The sequence below is a fragment of the Oncorhynchus clarkii genome, chromosome 22, assembly GCF_045791955.1.
Source record: "Oncorhynchus clarkii lewisi isolate Uvic-CL-2024 chromosome 22, UVic_Ocla_1.0, whole genome shotgun sequence".
Taxonomy (NCBI): domain Eukaryota; kingdom Metazoa; phylum Chordata; class Actinopteri; order Salmoniformes; family Salmonidae; genus Oncorhynchus; species Oncorhynchus clarkii.
In genome coordinates, this window is record NC_092168.1 from 50,011,426 (window position 1) to 50,032,587 (window position 21,162).

General features: G+C 45.8%; 1 protein-coding gene across 3 annotated transcripts in view; it reads left to right on the forward strand.

The window, feature by feature from the left end:
- Positions 1-21,162, forward strand: part of LOC139380991 (neuropilin-2-like) — a 184,271-nt gene that overhangs the window by 129,893 nt on the left and 33,216 nt on the right. For all 3 annotated transcript variants that reach the window (XM_071124210.1, XM_071124212.1, XM_071124211.1), the window contains exons 12-15: positions 13,633-13,710; positions 14,548-14,709; positions 19,733-20,007; positions 20,120-20,216. In XM_071124210.1, the coding sequence (XP_070980311.1) occupies positions 13,633-13,710; positions 14,548-14,709; positions 19,733-20,007; positions 20,120-20,216 (612 nt within the window). The remainder of the gene's footprint in view (positions 1-13,632; positions 13,711-14,547; positions 14,710-19,732; positions 20,008-20,119; positions 20,217-21,162) is intronic.

Sequence of the window (21,162 nt, forward strand, 5' to 3'; positions counted from 1 at the left end):
CAGCCAGCAAGCCAGCTAGCCAGCCAGCCAGTCAGCCAGCCAGCCAGCCACTCAGCCAGCCAGCAAGCCAGCTAGCCAGCCAGTCAGCCAGCCAGCCAGCGAGCCGGCCAGGAACCTTCCCTCCTCTCCCCCCAATTGGCTTTGAGAGGGAGCCAGAGGGGAGGAACCTCTGACCTTCTCATCCAATGGGTTTTGAGAAAGAGACAAGGAGAGAGGATGCAACGAAACAAGGAAATGCAATTGAGGACAGAGGGAGCAAGTTTTTGAGAGCTATACATTTTTTCATAGTCTGTCCAGAAACAACCCTACTCTACTGCCTAGAGTCTAGACACTTGTGGAGATCTGAGAGGGATTGATGAGTGCTGATATTGTGAAAGCTCCACCTTGCTCTCTGATAGGCTTGGTAGAATTGTGTCTGTATTGCTTACACCTGTCTAAGGGACAAGGGGCTAAGGGTTGTTTCTGGACCCCAAAACCCTTTGTGTGGGGGGCGGGGGGGTGGAGCTACAGCACTTGAGGCTGATTGGACGTTACATTCCATTGCTGCACAGGTGTTCACAGGTGTAAGCAGGACTAACCTATCAGGCTGATCAGACCGGTCTGGGTAGCTGGAGACAGTGAACGGATGCAATTGAAGTCGGATACAGTACAGTTCAATACAGTTGAAGTCGGGAAGTTTACATACACCTTAACCAAATACATTTAAACTCAGTTTTTCACATTTCCTGACATTTAATCCTAGTAAAAATTCCCTGTTTTAGGTCAGTTAGGATCACCACTTTATTTTAAGAATGTGAAATGTCAGAATAACAGTAGAGAGAATGATTTATTTCAGCTTTTATTTTATTTCAACACTTTCCTGGATGTTCTATAGGATTGAGGTCAGGGCTTTGTGATGGCCACTCCAATACCTTGACTTTGTTGTCCTTAATTAAGACATTTTGCCACAACTTTGGAAGTATGCTTGGTGTCATTGTCTATTTGGAAGGCCCATTTGCGACCAAGCTTTAACTTCCTGACTGATGTCTTGAGATGTTGCTTCAATATATCCTCATAATTTTCCTGCCTCATGATGCCATCTATTTTGTGAAGTGCACCAGACCCTCCTGCAGCAAAGCACCCCCACAGCATGATGCTGCCACCCCCGTGCTTCACGGTTGGGATGGTGTTCTTCGGCTTGCAAGCCTCCTCCTTTTTCCTCCAAACATAACGATGGTCATTATGGCCAAACAGTTCCATTTTTGTTTCATCAGACCAGAGGACATTTCTCCAAAAAGTACGATCTTTGTCCCCATGTGCAGTTGCAAACTGTAGTCTGGCTTTTTATGGCGGTTTTGGAGCAGTGGCTTCTCCCTTGCTGAGGGGCCTTTCAGATTATGTCGATTAAGTCGACTCGTTTTACTGTGGATGTAGATACTTTTGTACCGGTTTCCTCCTCCTCTTCACAAGGTCCTTTGCTGTTGTTCTGAATTTGATTTGCACTTTTCGCACCAAAGTATGGTCATCTCTAGGAGACAGAACGCGTCTCCTTCCTGAGCGGTATGACAGCTGTCTGGTCCCATGGTGTTTATACTTGCGTACTATTGTTTGTAGAGATGAACGTGGTACCTTCAGGCGTTTGGAAATTGCTCACAAGGATGAACCAGACTTGTAGTCGTCTACAATTTTTTTTCTGAGGTCTTGGTTGATTTGGTGTAGTTACAGAATGAGTACGTGACTAGAGCAGAATGACATGGTGTAATTACAGCTCCCTGTATTTGGTCCTCTGGTACAGATATCCATGAGATCCCATAGCTGCCATCAGTTCTTAGAATGTAAATTCTGACTTCATCACTTCCTGCCTGTATATTCTCTCTTGACTGTCGGGTATGTGAAGGTGACTCAGCTTCTCTCTCTGTGCCCCTTCACTGCTGACACACCCCTAAAGTCACCTAAAGGTCTCAACGTCACAGCAATAACATAGTGACAGGCCCTGACCTTTAACTGAATAGCTCCTTAAGGAGAGATGATGGCTCATTAATTGTTTAGTCTGGGCAGACGGTAGTGGGAGACAGAGGTGGGAGAGGGGAGGGAGAGAGGAGAGAGAAGGGGGGAAGAGAGAAGGAAGAGAGGAGGGAGAGAGGAGAGAAGGGGGAAGAGAGGAGGAAGAGAGGAGGGAGAGAGGAGGAAGAAGGAGAGAAGTGGGCAAGAGAGGAGGAAGAGAGGAGGGAGAGATGAGAGAAGAGGGGAAGAGAGGAGAAAGAGAGGAGGGAGAGAAGAGGAGGAAGAGAAGGGGGAGAGACGAGAGAAGGGGGGGAGAGGAGATAGAGAGGAGCGAGAGAGGAGAGAAGGGGGGAAGAGATGAGGAAGAGAGGAGGGAGAGAGGAGGAAGAGAGGAGGAAGAGAGGAGAGAAGGGGGGGAAGAGAGGCGGAAGAGAGGAGGGAGAGACGAGAGAAGGGGGGAAGAGAGGAGAAAGAGAGGAGAGAAGGGGGGATGAGAGGAGGAAGAGAGGAGGGAGAGAGGAGGAAGAAGGAGAGAAGGGGGCAAGAGAGGAGGAAGAGAGGAGGGAGAGATGAGAGAAGAGGGGAAGAGAGGAGAAAGAGAGGAGGGAGAGAAGAGGAGGAAGAGAAGGGGGGGAGACGAGAGAAGGGGGGAAGAGAGGAGATAGAGAGGAGCGAGAGAGGAGAGAAGGGGGGAAGAGATGAGGAAGAGAGGAGGGAGAGAGGAGAGAAGGGGGTAAGAAAGGCGGAAGAGAGGAGGGAGAGACGAGAGAAGGGGGGAAGAGAGGAGAAAGAGAGGAGAGAAGGGGGGATGAGAGGAGGAAGAGAGGAGGGAGAGACGAGAGAAGGGGGAAGAGAGGAGAAAGAGAGGAGGGAGAGAGGAGGAAGAGAGGAGGGAGAGGGGAGGTGGAAGAGAGGAGGAAGAGAATATAGAAAGGAGGAGAGAGGAGGGAGAGATGAGGGAGCTAGGAAGGAGAGAGGAGAGGGGGAGAGAAGAGAGAGGGAGATGACTGTCAGGTTGTGGAGCAGGTAGAGGACTGACTAAGGGCATAATCCTAACTTGACATCTGTACTCATATCTTGATGAGCTCTTAAATCTTGAATTGATGTCAGTGCATGAAAACTTAAGCTACAGCAGTGGATTCAGCTCTTACTGACTGACGGACTCAGTTTTACTGACTGACTGACTCTGTTTTACTGACTGACTGACTGACTCTCTGAGCGACTGTGTGATGGTACTGATGCTTCCTCTCTCTCCCTCCTCCCAGGTCTGTCTGGGGGGTTAATTGCAGTTTCAAAGGGCAACAGATTGATACAGTTTAAATACAGTTTAATGTCAAAACCAACCGGTGGCAGCTGGAGCTACTATTTCATGTCTGGGTTTATTCATTTCCTAATATATTACAAATGGCTCCCTCCCACATATATTTATATATTTTTATAGGGTGCTGAAGTAGCTGTGTGATTAGCGCTTCTCTTCACGTATTGGCCAATTAATTAAGTCTTGAACTGTAAAGAGTCATTAAAACTAATGATGTTAGTAAGGACTGACAGTCATTAGTCATGTAGTTCCTACACCAACAATAATGATACAGATAGTCACCAACACTACTAATACAGATAGACACCAACACTACTGACACAGATAGACACCAACACTACTGACACAGATAGACACCAACACTACTGATACAGATAGACACCAACACTACTAATACAGATAGACACCAACACTACTAATACAGATAGACACCAACACTACTAATACAGATAGACACTAATACTACTAATACAGATAGACACTAATACTACTAATACAGATAGACACCAACACTACTAATACAGATAGACACCAACACTACTAATACAGATAGACACCAACACTACTAATACAGATAGGCACCAACAATGATAATACAGACACCAACACTACTGATACAGACACCAACACTACTAATACAGATAGACACCAACACTACTAACACAGCTAGACACCAACACTACTAATACAGATAGACACCAACACTACTAACACAGCTAGACACCAACACTACTAATACAGATAGACACCAACACTACTAATACAGATATACACCAACACTACTAATACAGATAGACACCAACAATACTAATACAGATAGACACCAACACTACTAATACAGATAGACACCAACATTGCTAATACAGACACCAACACTACTGATACAGATAGACACAAACACTACTGATACAGATAGACACCGACACTACTGATACAGATAGACACCGACACTACTAATACAGATAGACACCAACACTACTGATACAGATAGACACTAATACTACTAATACAGATAGACACCAACACTACTAATACAGATATACACCAACACTACTAATACAGATAGACACAAACACTACTAATACAGATATACACCAACACTACTAATACAGATAGACACCAACAATGCTAATACAGACACCAACACTACTGATACAGATAGACACCAACACTACTGATACAGATAGACACCAACACTACTGATACAGATAGACACAAACACTACTAATACAGATAGACACCAACACTACTAATACAGATAGACACCAACAATGCTAATACAGCCACCAACACTACTGATACAGATAGACACCAACACTACTGATACAGACACCAACACTACTAATACAGACACCAACACTACTAATACAGATAGACACCAACACTACTAACACAAATAGACACCAACACTACTAACACAGATAGACACCAACACTACTAATACAGATAGACACCAACACTACTAATACAGATAGACACCAACAATGCTAATACAGACACCAACACTACTGATACAGATAGACACCAACACTATGGATACAGAGATACACTAATACTACTGATACAGATAGATACCAACACTACTTATACAGATAGACACCAACCCTACTAATACAGATAGACACCAACACTACTAATACAGATAGACACCAACACTACTAATACAGATAGACACCAACACTACTAATACAGATAGACACCAACACTACTAATACAGATAGACACCAACACTACTAATTCATATAGACACCAACACTACTCATACAGATAGACACCAACAATGCTCATACAGATAGACACCAACACTACTGATACAGATAGACACCAACACTATGGATACAGAGAGACACTAATACTACTGATACAGATAGATACCAACACTACTGATACAGATAGACACCAACACTACTAATACAGATAGACACCAACACTACTAATACAGATAGACACCAACACTACTAATACAGATAGACACCAACACTACTAATACAGATAGACACCATCACTACTAATACAGATAGTCACCAACACTACTAATACAGATAGACACCAACACTACTAATACAGATAGACACCAACACTACTAATACAGATAGACACCAACACTACTAATACAGATAGACACCGACACTACTGATACAGATAGACACCAACACTACTGATACAGATAGACACCAACACTACTAATACAGATAGACACTAATACTACTAATACAGATAGACACTAATACTACTAATACAGATAGACACCAACACTACTAATACAGATAGACACCAACACTACTAATACAGATAGGCACCAACAATGATAATACAGACACCAACACTACTGATACAGACACCAACACTACTAATACAGATAGACACCAACACTACTAACACAGCTAGACACCAACACTACTAATACAGATAGACACCAACACTACTAACACAGCTAGACACCAACACTACTAATACAGATAGACACCAACACTACTAATACAGATATACACCAACACTACTAATACAGATAGACACCAACAATACTAATACAGATAGACACCAACACTACTAATACAGATAGACACCAACATTGCTAATACAGACACCAACACTACTGATACAGATAGACACAAACACTACTGATACAGATAGACACCGACACTACTGATACAGATAGACACCGACACTACTAATACAGATAGACACCAACACTACTGATACAGATAGACACTAATACTACTAATACAGATAGACACCAACACTACTAATACAGATATACACCAACACTACTAATACAGATAGACACAAACACTACTAATACAGATATACACCAACACTACTAATACAGATAGACACCAACAATGCTAATACAGACACCAACACTACTGATACAGATAGACACCAACACTACTGATACAGATAGACACCAACACTACTGATACAGATAGACACAAACACTACTAATACAGATAGACACCAACACTACTAATACAGATAGACACCAACAATGCTAATACAGCCACCAACACTACTTATACAGATAGACACCAACACTACTGATACAGACACCAACACTACTAATACAGACACCAACAATACTAATACAGATAGACACCAACACTACTAACACAAATAGACACCAACACTACTAACACAGATAGACACCAACACTACTAATACAGATAGACACCAACACTACTAATACAGATAGACACCAACAATGCTAATACAGACACCAACACTACTGATACAGATAGACACCAACACTATGGATACAGAGATACACTAATACTACTGATACAGATAGATACCAACACTACTTATACAGATAGACACCAACCCTACTAATACAGATAGACACCAACACTACTAATACAGATAGACACCAACACTACTAATACAGATAGACACCAACACTACTAATACAGATAGACACCAACACTACTAATACAGATAGACACCAACACTACTAATTCATATAGACACCAACACTACTCATACAGATAGACACCAACAATGCTCATACAGATAGACACCAACACTACTGATACAGATAGACACCAACACTATGGATACAGAGAGACACTAATACTACTGATACAGATAGATACCAACACTACTGATACAGATAGACACCAACACTACTAATACAGATAGGCACCAACACTACTAATACAGATAGACACCAACACTACTAATACAGATAGACACCAACACTACTAATACAGATAGACACCATCACTACTAATACAGATAGACACCAACACTACTAATACAGATAGACACCAACACTACTAATACAGATAGACACCAACACTACTGATACAGATAGACACCAACACTATGGATACAGACTAATACAGATACAAATGTGACTAGTTGACGAAATGACATTGACAAGTCTCGTCTTGCGCTGCACAGAGTATCAGATCTCAACAACAACAACAACGGTTTCAATTCGTTGATTACATTTGTGATACCTCCAACCAGACCACCCTGATGTGATGATTAAATTTGTTGTTGGACACGGGACAAAGGGACAAAATGGGGGACTGTCACCCTAACACATGCACACTAGACCAAGCACCGCTCACACAGGCCACCAATCAAGATGACTCATGGAGACTCAGAACACAGCCCAGCAGGTACAGTGGGGTGATTCCTCCAGCCAGACCACCCTGATGTGATGAGGTACTGGGGGGTGATTCCTCCAGCCAGACCACCCTGATGTGATGAGGTACAGTGGGGTGATTCCTCCAGCCAGACCACCCTGATGTGATGAGGTAGTGGGGGGTGATTCCTCCAGCCAGACCACCCTGATGTAATGAGCCAGACCACTCTGATGTGATGAGGTAGGGTGATTCCTCCAGCCAGACCACCCTGATGTGATGAGGTAGTGTGGGGTGATTCCTCCAGCCAGACCACCCTGATGTGATGAGGTAGTGTGGGGTGATTCCTCCAACCAGACCACCCTGATGTAATGAGGTAGTGTAGGGTGCATCCTCCAGCCAGACCACCCTGATGTGATGAGGTACAGTGGGGTGATTCCTCCAACCAGACCACCCTGATGTAATGAGGTACAGTGGGGTGATTCCTCCAACCAGACCACCCTGATGTAATGAGGTAGTGGGGGGTGATTCCTCCAGCCAGACCACCATGATGTGATGAGGTAGTGTGGGGTGATTCCTCCAACCAGACCACCCTGATGTGATGAGGTAGTGTGGGGTGATTCCTCCAGCCAGACCACCCTGATGTGATGAGGTAGTGTGGGGTGATTCCTCCAGCCAGACCACCCTGATGTGATGAGGTAGTGTGGGGTGATTCCTCCAACCAGACCACCCTGATGTAATGAGGTAGTGTAGGGTGATTCCTCCAGCCAGACCACCCTGATGTGATGAGGTGCAGTGGGGTGATTCCTCCAACCAGACCACCCTGATGTAATGAGGTACAGTGGGGTGATTCCTCCAACCAGACCACCCTGATGTAATGAGGTAGTGGGGGGTGATTCCTCCAGCCAGACCACCATGATGTGATGAGGTAGTGTGGGGTGATTCCTCCAACCAGACCACCCTGATGTGATGAGGTAGTGTGGGGTGATTCCTCCAACCAGACCACCCTGATGTGATGAGGTAGTGTGGGGTGATTCCTCCAGCCAGATCACCCTGATGTGATGAGGTAGTGTGGGGTGATTCCTCCAGCCAGACCACCCTGATGTGATGAGGTAGTGTGGGGTGATTCCTCCAGCCAGACCACCCTGATGTGGTGAGGTAGTGTGGGGTGATTCCTCCAGCCATACCACCCTGATGTGATGAGGTAGTGGTACTTCAGTTCCTTTACGTCTGCCACGGGGCAACTCTCCCTCTCTCACAAACACACCCATGCACGTACGCCATCATCCTGCTGGTCTCCATAAGGACTGGTTTTATCCTCTGTTAGCATTCTTTAAACAGTTTGCACAAGGCCATGTGCTCTGAGATCGTTTCCAGCTGTGTTGAGCGAAAGAGAAAGAGAAAGAGAGAGAGTGAGTGCTTCTGTATAAGTCTGTGTGTGTGGAGAGAGAGAGAGTTATGTGGTGCAGAGAGAGAGAGAGACAGAGCGAGAGAGAGAGAGAGAGAGAGTTATGTGGTGTAGAGAGAGAGAGAGACAGAGAGAGAGGGACAGAGAGAGAGACTGTTATGTGGTGCAGAGAGAGGGGGAGACAGAGAGAGAGAGAGAGAGAGAGAGAGGGAGAGAGAGAGAGTTATGTGGTGCAGAGAGAGAGAGAGACAGAGAGAGAGAGAGAGAGAGAGAGAGAGAGAGAGAGAGAGTTAAAACTCTATAAATGTACACTCAGAAGCAAAAAAGCACAGTACAACAGCAAGCAGCTGACACTAATTGAGGAGTTCATAAACACACACAACTCCTGGCAAAATTGGAAAAAAATAAACAAATCTAAACTAGAGGAATTAGTGATACAAAATGGTGACATTACTGACCAGGAGCTCTATAAGAAACTTCAGGCTCTCAAATTTAAAAAGGCATGCGAACCTGATGGCATCCTAAATGAGATGCTCAAACTCACTAGTGTAAAATTTAAATTGACAATATTAAAGCTGTTTAATTTGATCCTGAGTGTAGGTTATTTCCCTGACATCTGGAATCAAGGACTCATACACACAATCTTTAAGAACGGAGACAGATTTGGCCCTAAAAATTACAGAGGCATTTGTGTGAACAGTAACCTGGGGAAGGTTTTCTGTAGTATTATAAAAGGTAAGAGTTCTAAACTTCCTTAATTAGCACAATGTCTTGAGTAAAAGCCAAATTGGATTTATACCAAAACATCGCACAACTGATCATATTTACACCCTACACACCCTGATAGATAAACATGTCCACCAAAATAATACCAAAATATACACTTGCTTTATCGACTTCCAAAAAGCATTTGATTCTATTTGGCAGACATGACTGTTCTACAAAGTAATTGAAAGTGGTGTAGGGGGTAAAACATATGACATAATTAAATCAATGTATACTGGCAATACGTGCAGCATTAAAATTGGCAAAAAAAGAACAGAATTCTTTAACCAGGGGCGGGGCCTTCGTCAGGGTTGTAATCTGAGCCCTGCACTCTTCAATATTTACATCAATGAATTGGCCACTATTTTAGAAAAATCCTCAGCCCCTGGTGTTAGCCTCCACAATTCAGAAGTTAAATGACTACTCTTCACAGATGACCTATGCCTGCTGTCACAGCACATGGCCAACAGCAGAGCCTGGACCTGCTAGAGCAGTACTGCCAGACCTGTGCCCTGGCAGTAAACCCAAAAATACTAAAATAATTATTTTCCAGAGAAGATCCAGATCTCAGGGAATTAATCCAAAGTTCTCAATTGGTACAAAATATATAGAGTACTGCACACACTACAATTAATTAGGTTTAAAAATAAGCTCAACTGGACACCTTAATGAGGCAGTGAATGAGCTGAGAGAGAAAGCACACGGGGCATTCTACACCATCACAAAGCAAATTCAAATTGAAATACCTCTTATAAACTAAAACTAATTAAATGTGTCATTGAACCAATTGCACTTTATGACAGTGAGGTGTGGGGTCCACTTGCAAAACAAGATTTCATCAAATGGGACAAACACAATATTGAAACCCTGCATGCAGAGTTCTGTAAGATTCTCCTACATGTCCAGAGGAAAACTACAAACAATGCATGCAGGGCAGAATTAGGCCAATATCCACTAACAATAAAAACTCAAAAAAGAGCAATTCACTTTTGGAAACATCTAAAATAGAGTGACTCCCTCTCATATCATGTCACGGTCGCTTCATCTGAAGATGAGAGGCGAGAAGGATCGGAGGACCAAAATGCGGCGTGGTATGTGTTCATGGTGAATATTTAATAAAGAAAACACTGAAACACACAAAAACAATAAGCAAATAACGACCGTGAAGCTGACACCAGCAATCAAAGCCCTCATCCAGCTGGTTCTGGGGCTGAGTTCACAAACCTGTTCTACTAACACACTGAAGCCTCAGTCCCCTCATCCAGCTGGTTCTGGGGCTGAGTTCACTAACCTGTTCTACTAACACACTGAAGCCTCAGTCCCCTCATCCAGCTGGTCCTGGGGGCTGAGTTCACAAACCTGTTCTACTAACACACTGAAACCTCAGTCCCCTCATCCAGCTGGTTCTGGGGCTGAGTTCACAAACCTGTTCTACTAACACACTGAAGCCTCAGGACCAGAACATCCAATCAATCAGGATAAACCAAATTACAACACAGTCAAAACAAAACTATATTGCTTATTGGGAAACACAAGAACAAAGGAAAATGCAGTGCTATCTGGCCCTAAATCGACAGTACAACGTGGCTAAATATTTGACCATGGTTACTGATCAAAACCTTAGAAAAACCTTGAGAAAGTACAGGCTCAGTGAGCACAGCCTTGCCATTGAGAAGAGTAGACAGGAAAACCTGGCTCCCTGTAGAGGAAAGGCTGTGCAACCACTGCACCACAGCAGAACCTGGCTCCCTGTAGAGGAAAGGCTGTGCAACCACTGCACCACAGCAGAACCTGGCTCCCTGTAGAGGAAAGGCTGTGCAACCACTGCACCACAGCAGAACCTGTCTCCCTGTAGAGGAAAGGCTGTGCAACCACTGCACCACAGCAGAACCTGGCTCCCTGTAGAGGAAAGGCTGTACAACCACTGCATCACAGCAGAACCTGGCTCCCTGTAGAGGAAAGGCTGTGCAACCACTGCACCACAGCAGAACCTGAGACGGAGCTGCATTTCCTGACTAAATGTCAAAAATATAAAACAATTAGAGAGTGTAATTTCCCCAAATGTGAAACCCTTATTCAAGGTTTCAAAGACCTCTCTGATGAGGATAGGCTACCTGTCCTGTTGGGGGAGGACGCAGAGAGCTGTGGGTTGCCAGCGCACTACATTGCTGCCTGCCATAAGATGAGGGACAGTGTCTGACAGATCAATCAACCTGCTATTGTTGAATGTGAGGTTATTTTGACCCTCGGTTATAATTGTTACTGTTGTCCCATTGACAATTTGATTCTCACTTTTATATTGTAAATATCCTAAATAAGCTTTGCCAATATGTACATTGTTACATCATGCCAATTAAGCGAATTGAATTTAATTGAGAGAGAGAGACAGAGAGAGTGAGAGAGAGAGAGAGAGAGGGAGAGGGAGAGTGAGAGAGAGAGACTGTTCTGTGGTGCAGAGAGAGAGAGAGAGAGACAGACAGAGACAGACAGAGAGAGACAGACAGAGACAGACAGAGAGAGACTGAGGACGACAGGCAGAGTGAGACTGAGGACGACAGGCAGAGTGAGACTGAGGACGACAGGCAGAGTGAGACTGAGGACGACAGGCAGAGTGAGACTGAGGACAACAGGCAGAGTGAGACTGAGGACGACAGGCAGAGTGAGACTGAGGACGACAGGCAGAGTGAGACTGAGGACGACAGGCAGAGTGAGACTGAGGACGACAGGCAGAGTGAGACTGAGGTCAACATGCAGAGTTTGACTGAGGTGTGGTGAGTTGGCTCAACACTGTGTGATACTGCAGGCTGCCATGTCACTGAGAGTAGACATCCATCATAGAGGGATGTGTGTACTGATGACTCCCTACCTCCATACCTCCCGACCTCCATACCTCCCTACCTCCATACCTCCATACCTCCCGACCTCCCTACCTCCATACCTCCATACCTCCCTACCTCCATACCTCCATACCTCCATACCTCCCGACCTCCCTACCTCCCTAACTCCCTACCTCCCGACCTCCCTACCTCCCGACCTCCCTACCTCCATACCTCCATACCTCCCTACCTCCATACCTCCATACCTCCCTACCTCCATACCTCCATACCTCCCTACCTCCCTACCTCCCTACCTCCATACCTCCATACCTCCCTACCTCCATACCTCCATACCTCCCGACCTCCCTACCTCCATACCTCCCGACCTCCATACCTCCCTACCTCCATACCTCCATACCTCCCGACCTCCCTACCTCCATACCTCCATACCTCCCTACCTCCATACCTCCATACCTCCATACCTCCCGACCTCCCTACCTCCCTAACTCCCTACCTCCCGACCTCCCTACCTCCATACCTCCCTACCTCCATACCTCCCTACCTCCATACCTCCATACCTCCCTACCTCCATACCTCCATACCTCCCGACCTCCATACCTCCCGACCTCCCTACCTCCATACCTCCATACCTCCCTACCTCCCTACCTCCATACCTCCCGACCTCCATACCTCCCTACCTCCATACCTCCATACCTCCATACCTCCGACCTCCATACCTCCCGACCTCCCTACCTCCATACCTCCCGACCTCCCTATCTCCATACCTCCATACCTCCCGGCCTCCCGACCTCCCTACCTCCATACCTCCCGAGCTCCCTACCTCCATACCTCCCGACCTCCATACCTCCCTACCTCCATACCTCCCGAGCTCCCTACCTCCATACCTCCGACCTCTCTGGCTCACACGGTAGAGATGTGTTGTTTACACTACGACTTCACACGGTAGAGATGTGTTGTTGTTTACACTACGACCTCACACGGTAGAGAGGTGTTGTTGTTTACACTACGACCTCACACGGTAGAGATGTGTTGTTGTTTACACTACGACCTCACACGGTAGAGATGTGTTGTTGTTTACACTACGACCTCACACGGTAGAGAGGTGACACAGACTCTTGTTGTTGGTTCTCAGGGGTTTAGTGTAAAGCAGAGGTCTAATTTCCGTTGAACCTCGTGCAAAATTGTAGGATAAAGTTAATCATCCTCTCTGCTCTTTTCTCCTCTCTATAGAAATGACTACTCTTCCTGACACTGCCACAACCCCACTGCCTAGACTAGAGGAGACCACCGCTGCCTCGAGAGGACCAGGTACACGCTGTAACACACGCACACAGGGCCTCACCGTGGTGTAAGGCTCAGACACGTATTGATCACGATCTGTCTGATCAGCATCATTGATTGAGCTACCTATCCTGTGCTCCAATGAGGATGTGGTTAGTCCACTGTGTGTGCGCTGGATTTGTGCTCTTGTGTGTTTTCAACTAATAGCAGCGTAAACTGCTCCGAGAATTGAGCTGTCTCTCTTCTAACATTATGCCGCTAACATTATAGTGCTAACATTATGACTCTAACATTATGCCGCTAACATTATAATGCTAACATTATGCCGCTAACATTATAATGCTAACATTATGCCGCTAACATTATGCCGCTAACATTATAATGCTAACATTACGCCGCTAACATTATAATGCTAATATTATCCCGCTAACATTACGATGCTAACATTTTGCCGCTAACATTATAATGCTATTATTATGCCGCTAACATTATAATGTTAACATTACACTGTATGTGTGTGTCTCTGCTTCTCTCTTCTCTGCTGATTTCTGAGGGGTGATTCCAGGGTGTAGGGCTCCATGCTGATGAGGCTAACTGTAGCTAGCGTTAGCCCAGCACTCCTGTTGTTTAATCTATAATCTAGACCTCTATCAGTAGGTGTCAGGGCTCAGCGCTAATGCTGCATGCTAATCTCTAACAAGCCTCATTCAAGGCCATGGGTGTGAGTTCTCCCAAAAGGAGTGTAGGAAACTTGGAACTAACAGCACTGTGGTAGGAACTAGGCTAAATATAATGGGTTTAACTTATCTTGTTATCTCTCTCTCTCTCTCTCTCTCCTTTTCCCTCTCTACCCCTCCTCTTTAGGAACTACTGTGTGGTCTCTGGGCGGTCTGTGTGACTTTGAGTCCAGTCTGTGTGGCTGGATCCCAGACAGCATGTCAGAGCTGAGCTGGTCTCTCCACAGCGGCAGCCTCTCGTCTGGTCTCACACCTAGTCTGGATCTACCTCTCTCTCTGCCCAAAGACGGTCAGTACCGCTCACATTTACAGTCATCTGGTCATCACTGGATAGGAGACACACTGAAATTTAAAGAGAGGTGACAGCTGGTTTTTTCATGGTCATCACTGGACAGGAAAAACACTGACATTTATAGAGAGGTGACAGCTGGTTTTTGGATCCTGGATCAGAATCCATGCTGAAATGGGGTGTCTCTGCATATTATGCGTTGGAATATGGTCTAATACCCGCATCATTTATAGGCATATTAATCAGACCCTAAAGCCCACAGTAACATGTATCCCTCTTTATGGCAGTGTACAGCCCTTCCCCTCCATCCCCTCCCTATGCTTTCCGCCCCATCCCCTCCCTATGCTTTCCGCACCATCCCCTCCTTCTGTCACTCCACCTGTATCCACCTGTATCTACCTGTATCTACCTCTATCTACCTGCATCTACCTGTATCCACCTGTATCCACCTGTATCCACCTGTATCCACTCCATAACTCTACATCTCCTGTCCCATGGGCCCTGCACCCACAACCCTGCCTTAACACCACTAAGATGCTATTGTTCTCTCTCTCTCGCTTCCTTCTCCCTCCCCCATCTCTCTTTCCTCTACTTCCTGAGCTCCAGCCCAGTCCTGTTTCTCCCGTGGCCTGACTTTCCCGTCTGAACTCCACACACACACACACACACAAACACACGTCATGAACCCCAACAATCTGAGGAGGTGCAAAGTACGTGAGGATGGCTGGGGGGGGGGAATTTAGCTTCCAAACAACTGAAAATTCTATTTGGAAAATATGTTCTAGGTCTATTTTTCTGCATATCTAAAACCTCTTGAGCTCTTGTCTGTATCCTCTTGACTGGTGGTTTTCTTTTTATGACACCCAATGTGCTTCTCTGCAACTAAAATCTGGGATCGAAAGGAATGTTCCGTACATTTAGTAATTGATTGCTATATATACACAGTGCCAGTCAAAGGTGTGAACACACCTACTCATTCAAGGGTTTTTCTTAATTTTTTACTATTTTCTACATTGTAGAATAATAGTGAAGACATCACAACTATGAAATAACACATATGGAATCATGTAGTAACCAAGAAAGTGTTAAACAAATCATAAACTTATATTTTCATTTTATATTTAAGATTCGCTAAAGTAGCCACCCTTTGCCTTGATGACAGCTTTTGCACACTCTTGGCATTCTCTCAACCAGCTTCATGAGGTAGTCACCTGGAATGCATTTCAATTAACAGACTCTGTGTCACGGTTTTCTTCCGCTGAAGGAGAGGAGGACCAAAATACAGCGTTGTTTAGTGTTCAACATCTTTAATATAGACGACAAACGAGAACACTACAAAATACAAAACAATAAATGTGAAAACCAAAACAGTCCTGTGTGGTGAAACAAACACAGACACGGAAACAATCACCCACAAAGTACCCACAGAATATGGCTGCCTAAATATGGTTCCCAATCAGAGACAACGATAGACAGCTTCCTCTAATTGAGAACAAATCTGTGCAACCATAGACCTACAAACTACCTAGAAAGGAAACAGCCCCATAAACATACAAAAAACCCTAGACCAGGCAAACACATAAATCCCCCATGTCACACCCTGACCTAACCAAAATAATAAAGAAAACAAAGATAACTAATGCCAGGGCGTGACACTCTGCTAGACGGCTGATCCAGCACTCTCTCTCTCTCAGGCCCAACACACCAGGCTGTACAGGGAGACTTCACGTTGGAGCACTATGAATGCACACAGCCTCCCAATACACCAGGCTGTACAGGGAGACTTCACGTTGGAGCACTATGAATGCACACAGCCTCCCAATACACCAGGCTGTAACAGGAAGTGACTTCACGTTGGGGCACTATGAATGCACACAGCCTCTCAACACACCAGGCTGTAACAGGAAGTGACTTCACGTTGGGGCACTATGAATGCACACAGCCTCTCAACACACCAGGCTGTAACAGGAAGTGACTTCACGTTGGGGCACTATGAATGCACACAGCTTCTCAACACACCAGGCTGTAACAGGAAGTGACTTCACATTGGAGCACTATGAATGCACACAGCCTCTCAACACACTAGCTGACCTTGTCTGGGGGTTACTGGGGGTTACCTCACAGGCAGATCACTGTGTGTTCTCCCTCACAGGCAGATCACTGTGTGTGTTACCTCACAGGCAGATCACTGTGTGTGTTACCTCACAGGCAGATCACTGTGTGTGTTACCTCACAGGCAGATCACTGTGTGTGTTACCTCACAGGCAGATCACTGTGTGTGTTACCTCACAGGCAGATCACTGTGTGTGTTACCTCACAGGCAGATCACTGTGTGTGTTACCTCACAGGAAGATCACTGTGTGTGTTACCTCACAGGCATATCACTGTGTGTGTTACCTCACAGGCAGATCACTGTGTGTTCTCCCTCACAGGCAGATCACTGTGTGTTCTCTCTCACAGGCAGATCACTTTATGCTAAGTAGTACTGCATGTAGCTATCAAGTGTGCTTCCCAAATAGCACCCTATTCGGTATATAGTGCACTACTTTTGACAAGAGCCTTATTGGCCCTAGGGTGCCATTTGGGACTGAACACCAACAAGAAGTAGAATTAATTTATCCTTCCCAGGATCAAACAGAAACAAGTTTGGACTGTATTAATTAAAGAGAAGAGCAATTTAGACACTTTATTTTGTGTTTCCCAAATGGCTCCCTATTCTATAAATAACCCCTTATGGCCCCTGGACAAAAGTAGTGCACTATGTAGGACATAGAGTGCAATATGAGACGCAGTCACTGTGAAGAAATAGTTAGTTACTTCCTCATCAACCTTGATTTATAATTCATTCATCTGGATGTGTTTCTAATTCATCAAAGTTTTATCTAACTGGAAAAGAACGGCTGTAAAATAATATCAATAAATCAGCTCTTCTCTTTTCTGGCTGAGAGGATTATAACTGCTGTGAAAAATGATGTGTGAGAGAGAGAGAGAGAGAGAGAGAGAGGAGGGAGAGAGAGAGAGAGAGAGACAGAGAGAGACAGAGAGAGAGAGAGAGAGAGAGAGAGAGAGAGAGAGAGAGAGAGAAAGACAGAGAGGGAGACAGAGACAGAGATGGAGACGGAGACAGAGACAGAGACAGAGACAGAGACAGAGACAGAGAAAGAGAGAGAGATACAGAGACAGAGACACAGAGAGAAAGACAGAGACGGAGACGGAGACAGAGACAGAGACAGAGACAGAGACGGAGACGAAGACGGAGACGGAGACAGAGACAGAGACAGAGACAGAGACACAGAGAGGGAGACAGAGATGGAGACGGAGACAGAGACAGAGACAGAGGTCAAATGTCTACTGTTTGCTGATGATCTGTTTGCTGGTGCTTTTGTCACCATCCAAGGAGGGCCTACAGCAGCACGTAGATCTTCTGCACAGATTCTGACAGACCTGGGCCCTGACAGACCTGGGCCCTGACAGACCTGGGACCTGACAGACCTGGACCCTGACAGACCTGGACCCTGACAGACCTGGGCCCTTACAGACCTGGGCCCTGACAGACCTGAACCCTGACAGACCTGGGCCCTGACAGACCTGGGCCCTGACAGACCTGGGCCCTGACAGTAAATCTCAAAATAATGGTGCTCAAAAACAGATCAAATTAGAATGCAATCTGGCCCTAAACAGCGAACACACAGTGAAAGGTTACCTGACCACTTTGACTGACCAGACATTAAGAAAACCATTGACTATGTACAGACACAGTGAGCATAACCTTGTTATTAAGAGACACAGTCGTAGGCAGACCCGGTTCTTGAGAGAAGACAGGCTATCAATCAATCAATCAATCAATCAAATGTATTTATAAAGCCCTTCTTACATCAGCTGATATCTCAAAGTGCTGTACAGAAACCCAGCCTAAAAACCACAAACAGCAAGCAATGCAGGTGTAGAAGCACGGTGGCTTGGAAAACTCCCTAGAAAGGCCAGAACCTAGGAAGAAACCTAGAGGGGAAGCAGGCTATGAGGGGTGGCCAGTCCTCTTCTGGCTGTGCTGGGTGGAGATTATAACAGAACATGACCAAGATGTTCAAATGTTCATAGATAGCCAGCAGGGTTGTAAAGGGTACAACAGGTTAGTACATCAGGAGCAAATGCCAGTTGGCTTTTCATAGCCAAGCATTAGCCAAGCAAGGGGACACTTCATACTGTATTGATGGCAAGGGGACACTCCCTACTGTATTGATGGCTAGGGGACACTCCATACTGTATTGATGGCAAGGGGACACTCCCTACTGTATTGATGTCAAGGGGACACTCCCTACTGTATTGATGGCAAGGGGACACTCCCTACTGTATTGATGGCAAGGGGACACTCCATACTGTATTGATGATTAGGGGACACTCCCTACTGTATTGATGGCTAGGGGACACTCCCTACTGTATTGATGGCTAGGGGACACTCCCTACTGTATTGATGGTAAGGGGACACTCCCTACTGTATTGATGGCTAGGGGACACTCCCTACTGTATTGATGGCTAGGGGACACTCCCTACTGTATTGATTGCTAGGGGACACTCCCTACTGTATTGATGGCTAGGGGACACTCCCTACTGTATTGATGGCAAGGGGACACTCCCTACTGTATTGATGGCAAGGGGACACTCCCTACTGTATTGATGGCAAGAGGACACTCCCTACTGTATTGATGGCTAGGGGACACTCCATACTGTATTGATGATTAGGGGACACTCCATACTGTATTGATGATTAGGGGACACTCCCTACTGTATTGATGGCAAGGGGACACTCCCTACTGTATTGATGGCAAGAGGACACTCCCTACTGTATTGATGGCAAGAGGACACTCCCTACTGTATTGATAGCTAGGGGACACTCCATATTGTATTGATAGCTGGGGGACACTCCATATTGTATTGATGGCTAGGGGACACTCCATATTGTATTGATAGCTAGGGGACACTCCATATTGTCTAACTCTGATTTCTCTGTGTTCCTGTCCTTCAGACGTGGGTAACTTTCTCCACATCGAGGCCAGCCCCAGGACAGAGAGGCAGCGAGCCCGTCTTGTGAGCCCCGCTGTGGGGCCTGAGAGAGGGCCGCTGTGCCTTCTCTTCAACTACCAGCTCCAGGGGCCCGAGAACCAGGGCCTGGGGTCCCTCAGGATCCTCATCAGAGACAACGACCGGGAGGAGACTCTGCTCTGGGCCCTCAGAGGAGACCAGGGGTCCGTGTGGAAGGAGGGTCGCACCATCCTGCCCCAGTCACCCAAAGAGTACCAGGTACACAGACCGAACCCACAGACCGTAGTACTAGTGTTCTTGATTTAGTGACAGGTCATTTATTACTCTGAGATAATAATGAAGTCTGTAATCTTATTTTCTGTCCGTCAAGGTGGTGATCGAGGGCTTCTTTGAGCACAGCAACCGAGGACACATCTGGATCGACAACATCCACATGAGCTCCAGTACTGAGCTGGAACAGTGCACCCGTAAGTAAGCGCATCCTCACGTCTGTTTTGACCTTGGCGAGCAGGAGACTGATTCCCACCAGTTACATGAGGCTGCAAACCGTCCCCGGGTTAACAGACACACACCCTCCCTCTTCAGTCATACCCTCTCATTCATGTTCATGTCGTCGTCGTCGTCCCCCCCCCCCCCCCCCCCCCCCGTGGGAATCGAACCCACAACCCTGGCATTGCAGGCACTATATGCTCTACCAACTCATTCATTAAAGGGGCCTCTCTTTCTTTCTGGCTCTGCATCTCTCTACATGGTCCCAAAGTTCACAAAAAAAGGGAAAAAAAGAGAGAAGAAAAATAGTTTACATGTTCTCGTTCACAAAACCATGAAAGTAGGCCATGCGCCTACACTATGATTCTAATCTATATTTAATGTCATCTTTCTCCCTCTTCTCTCTTCTCGGTTAACACAGTCTTCCACTGTCATCAGAGGGAATTACTAGACTCCCTCTCAGACACAGTACAGTAGACTAGACTACCTCCCTCTCAGACACAGTACAGTAGACTAGACTACCTCTCAGACACAGTACAGAAGACTAGACTACCTCCCTCTCAGACACAGTACAGTAGACTAGACTACCTCCCTCTCAGACACAGTACAGTAGGCTAGACTACCTCCCTCTCAGACACAGTACAGTAGACTAGACTCCCTCTCAGACACAGTACAGAAGACTAGACTACCTCCCTCTCAGACACAGTACAGTAGACTAGACTACCTCTCAGACACAGTACAGAAGACTAGACTACCTCCCTCTCAGACACAGTACAGTAGACTAGACTACCTCCCTCTCAGACACAGTACAGTAGACTAGACTCCCTCTCAGACACAGTACAGTAGACTAGACTACCTCTCAGACACAGTACAGAAGACTAGACTACCTCCCTCTCAGACACAGTACAGTAGACTAGACTACCT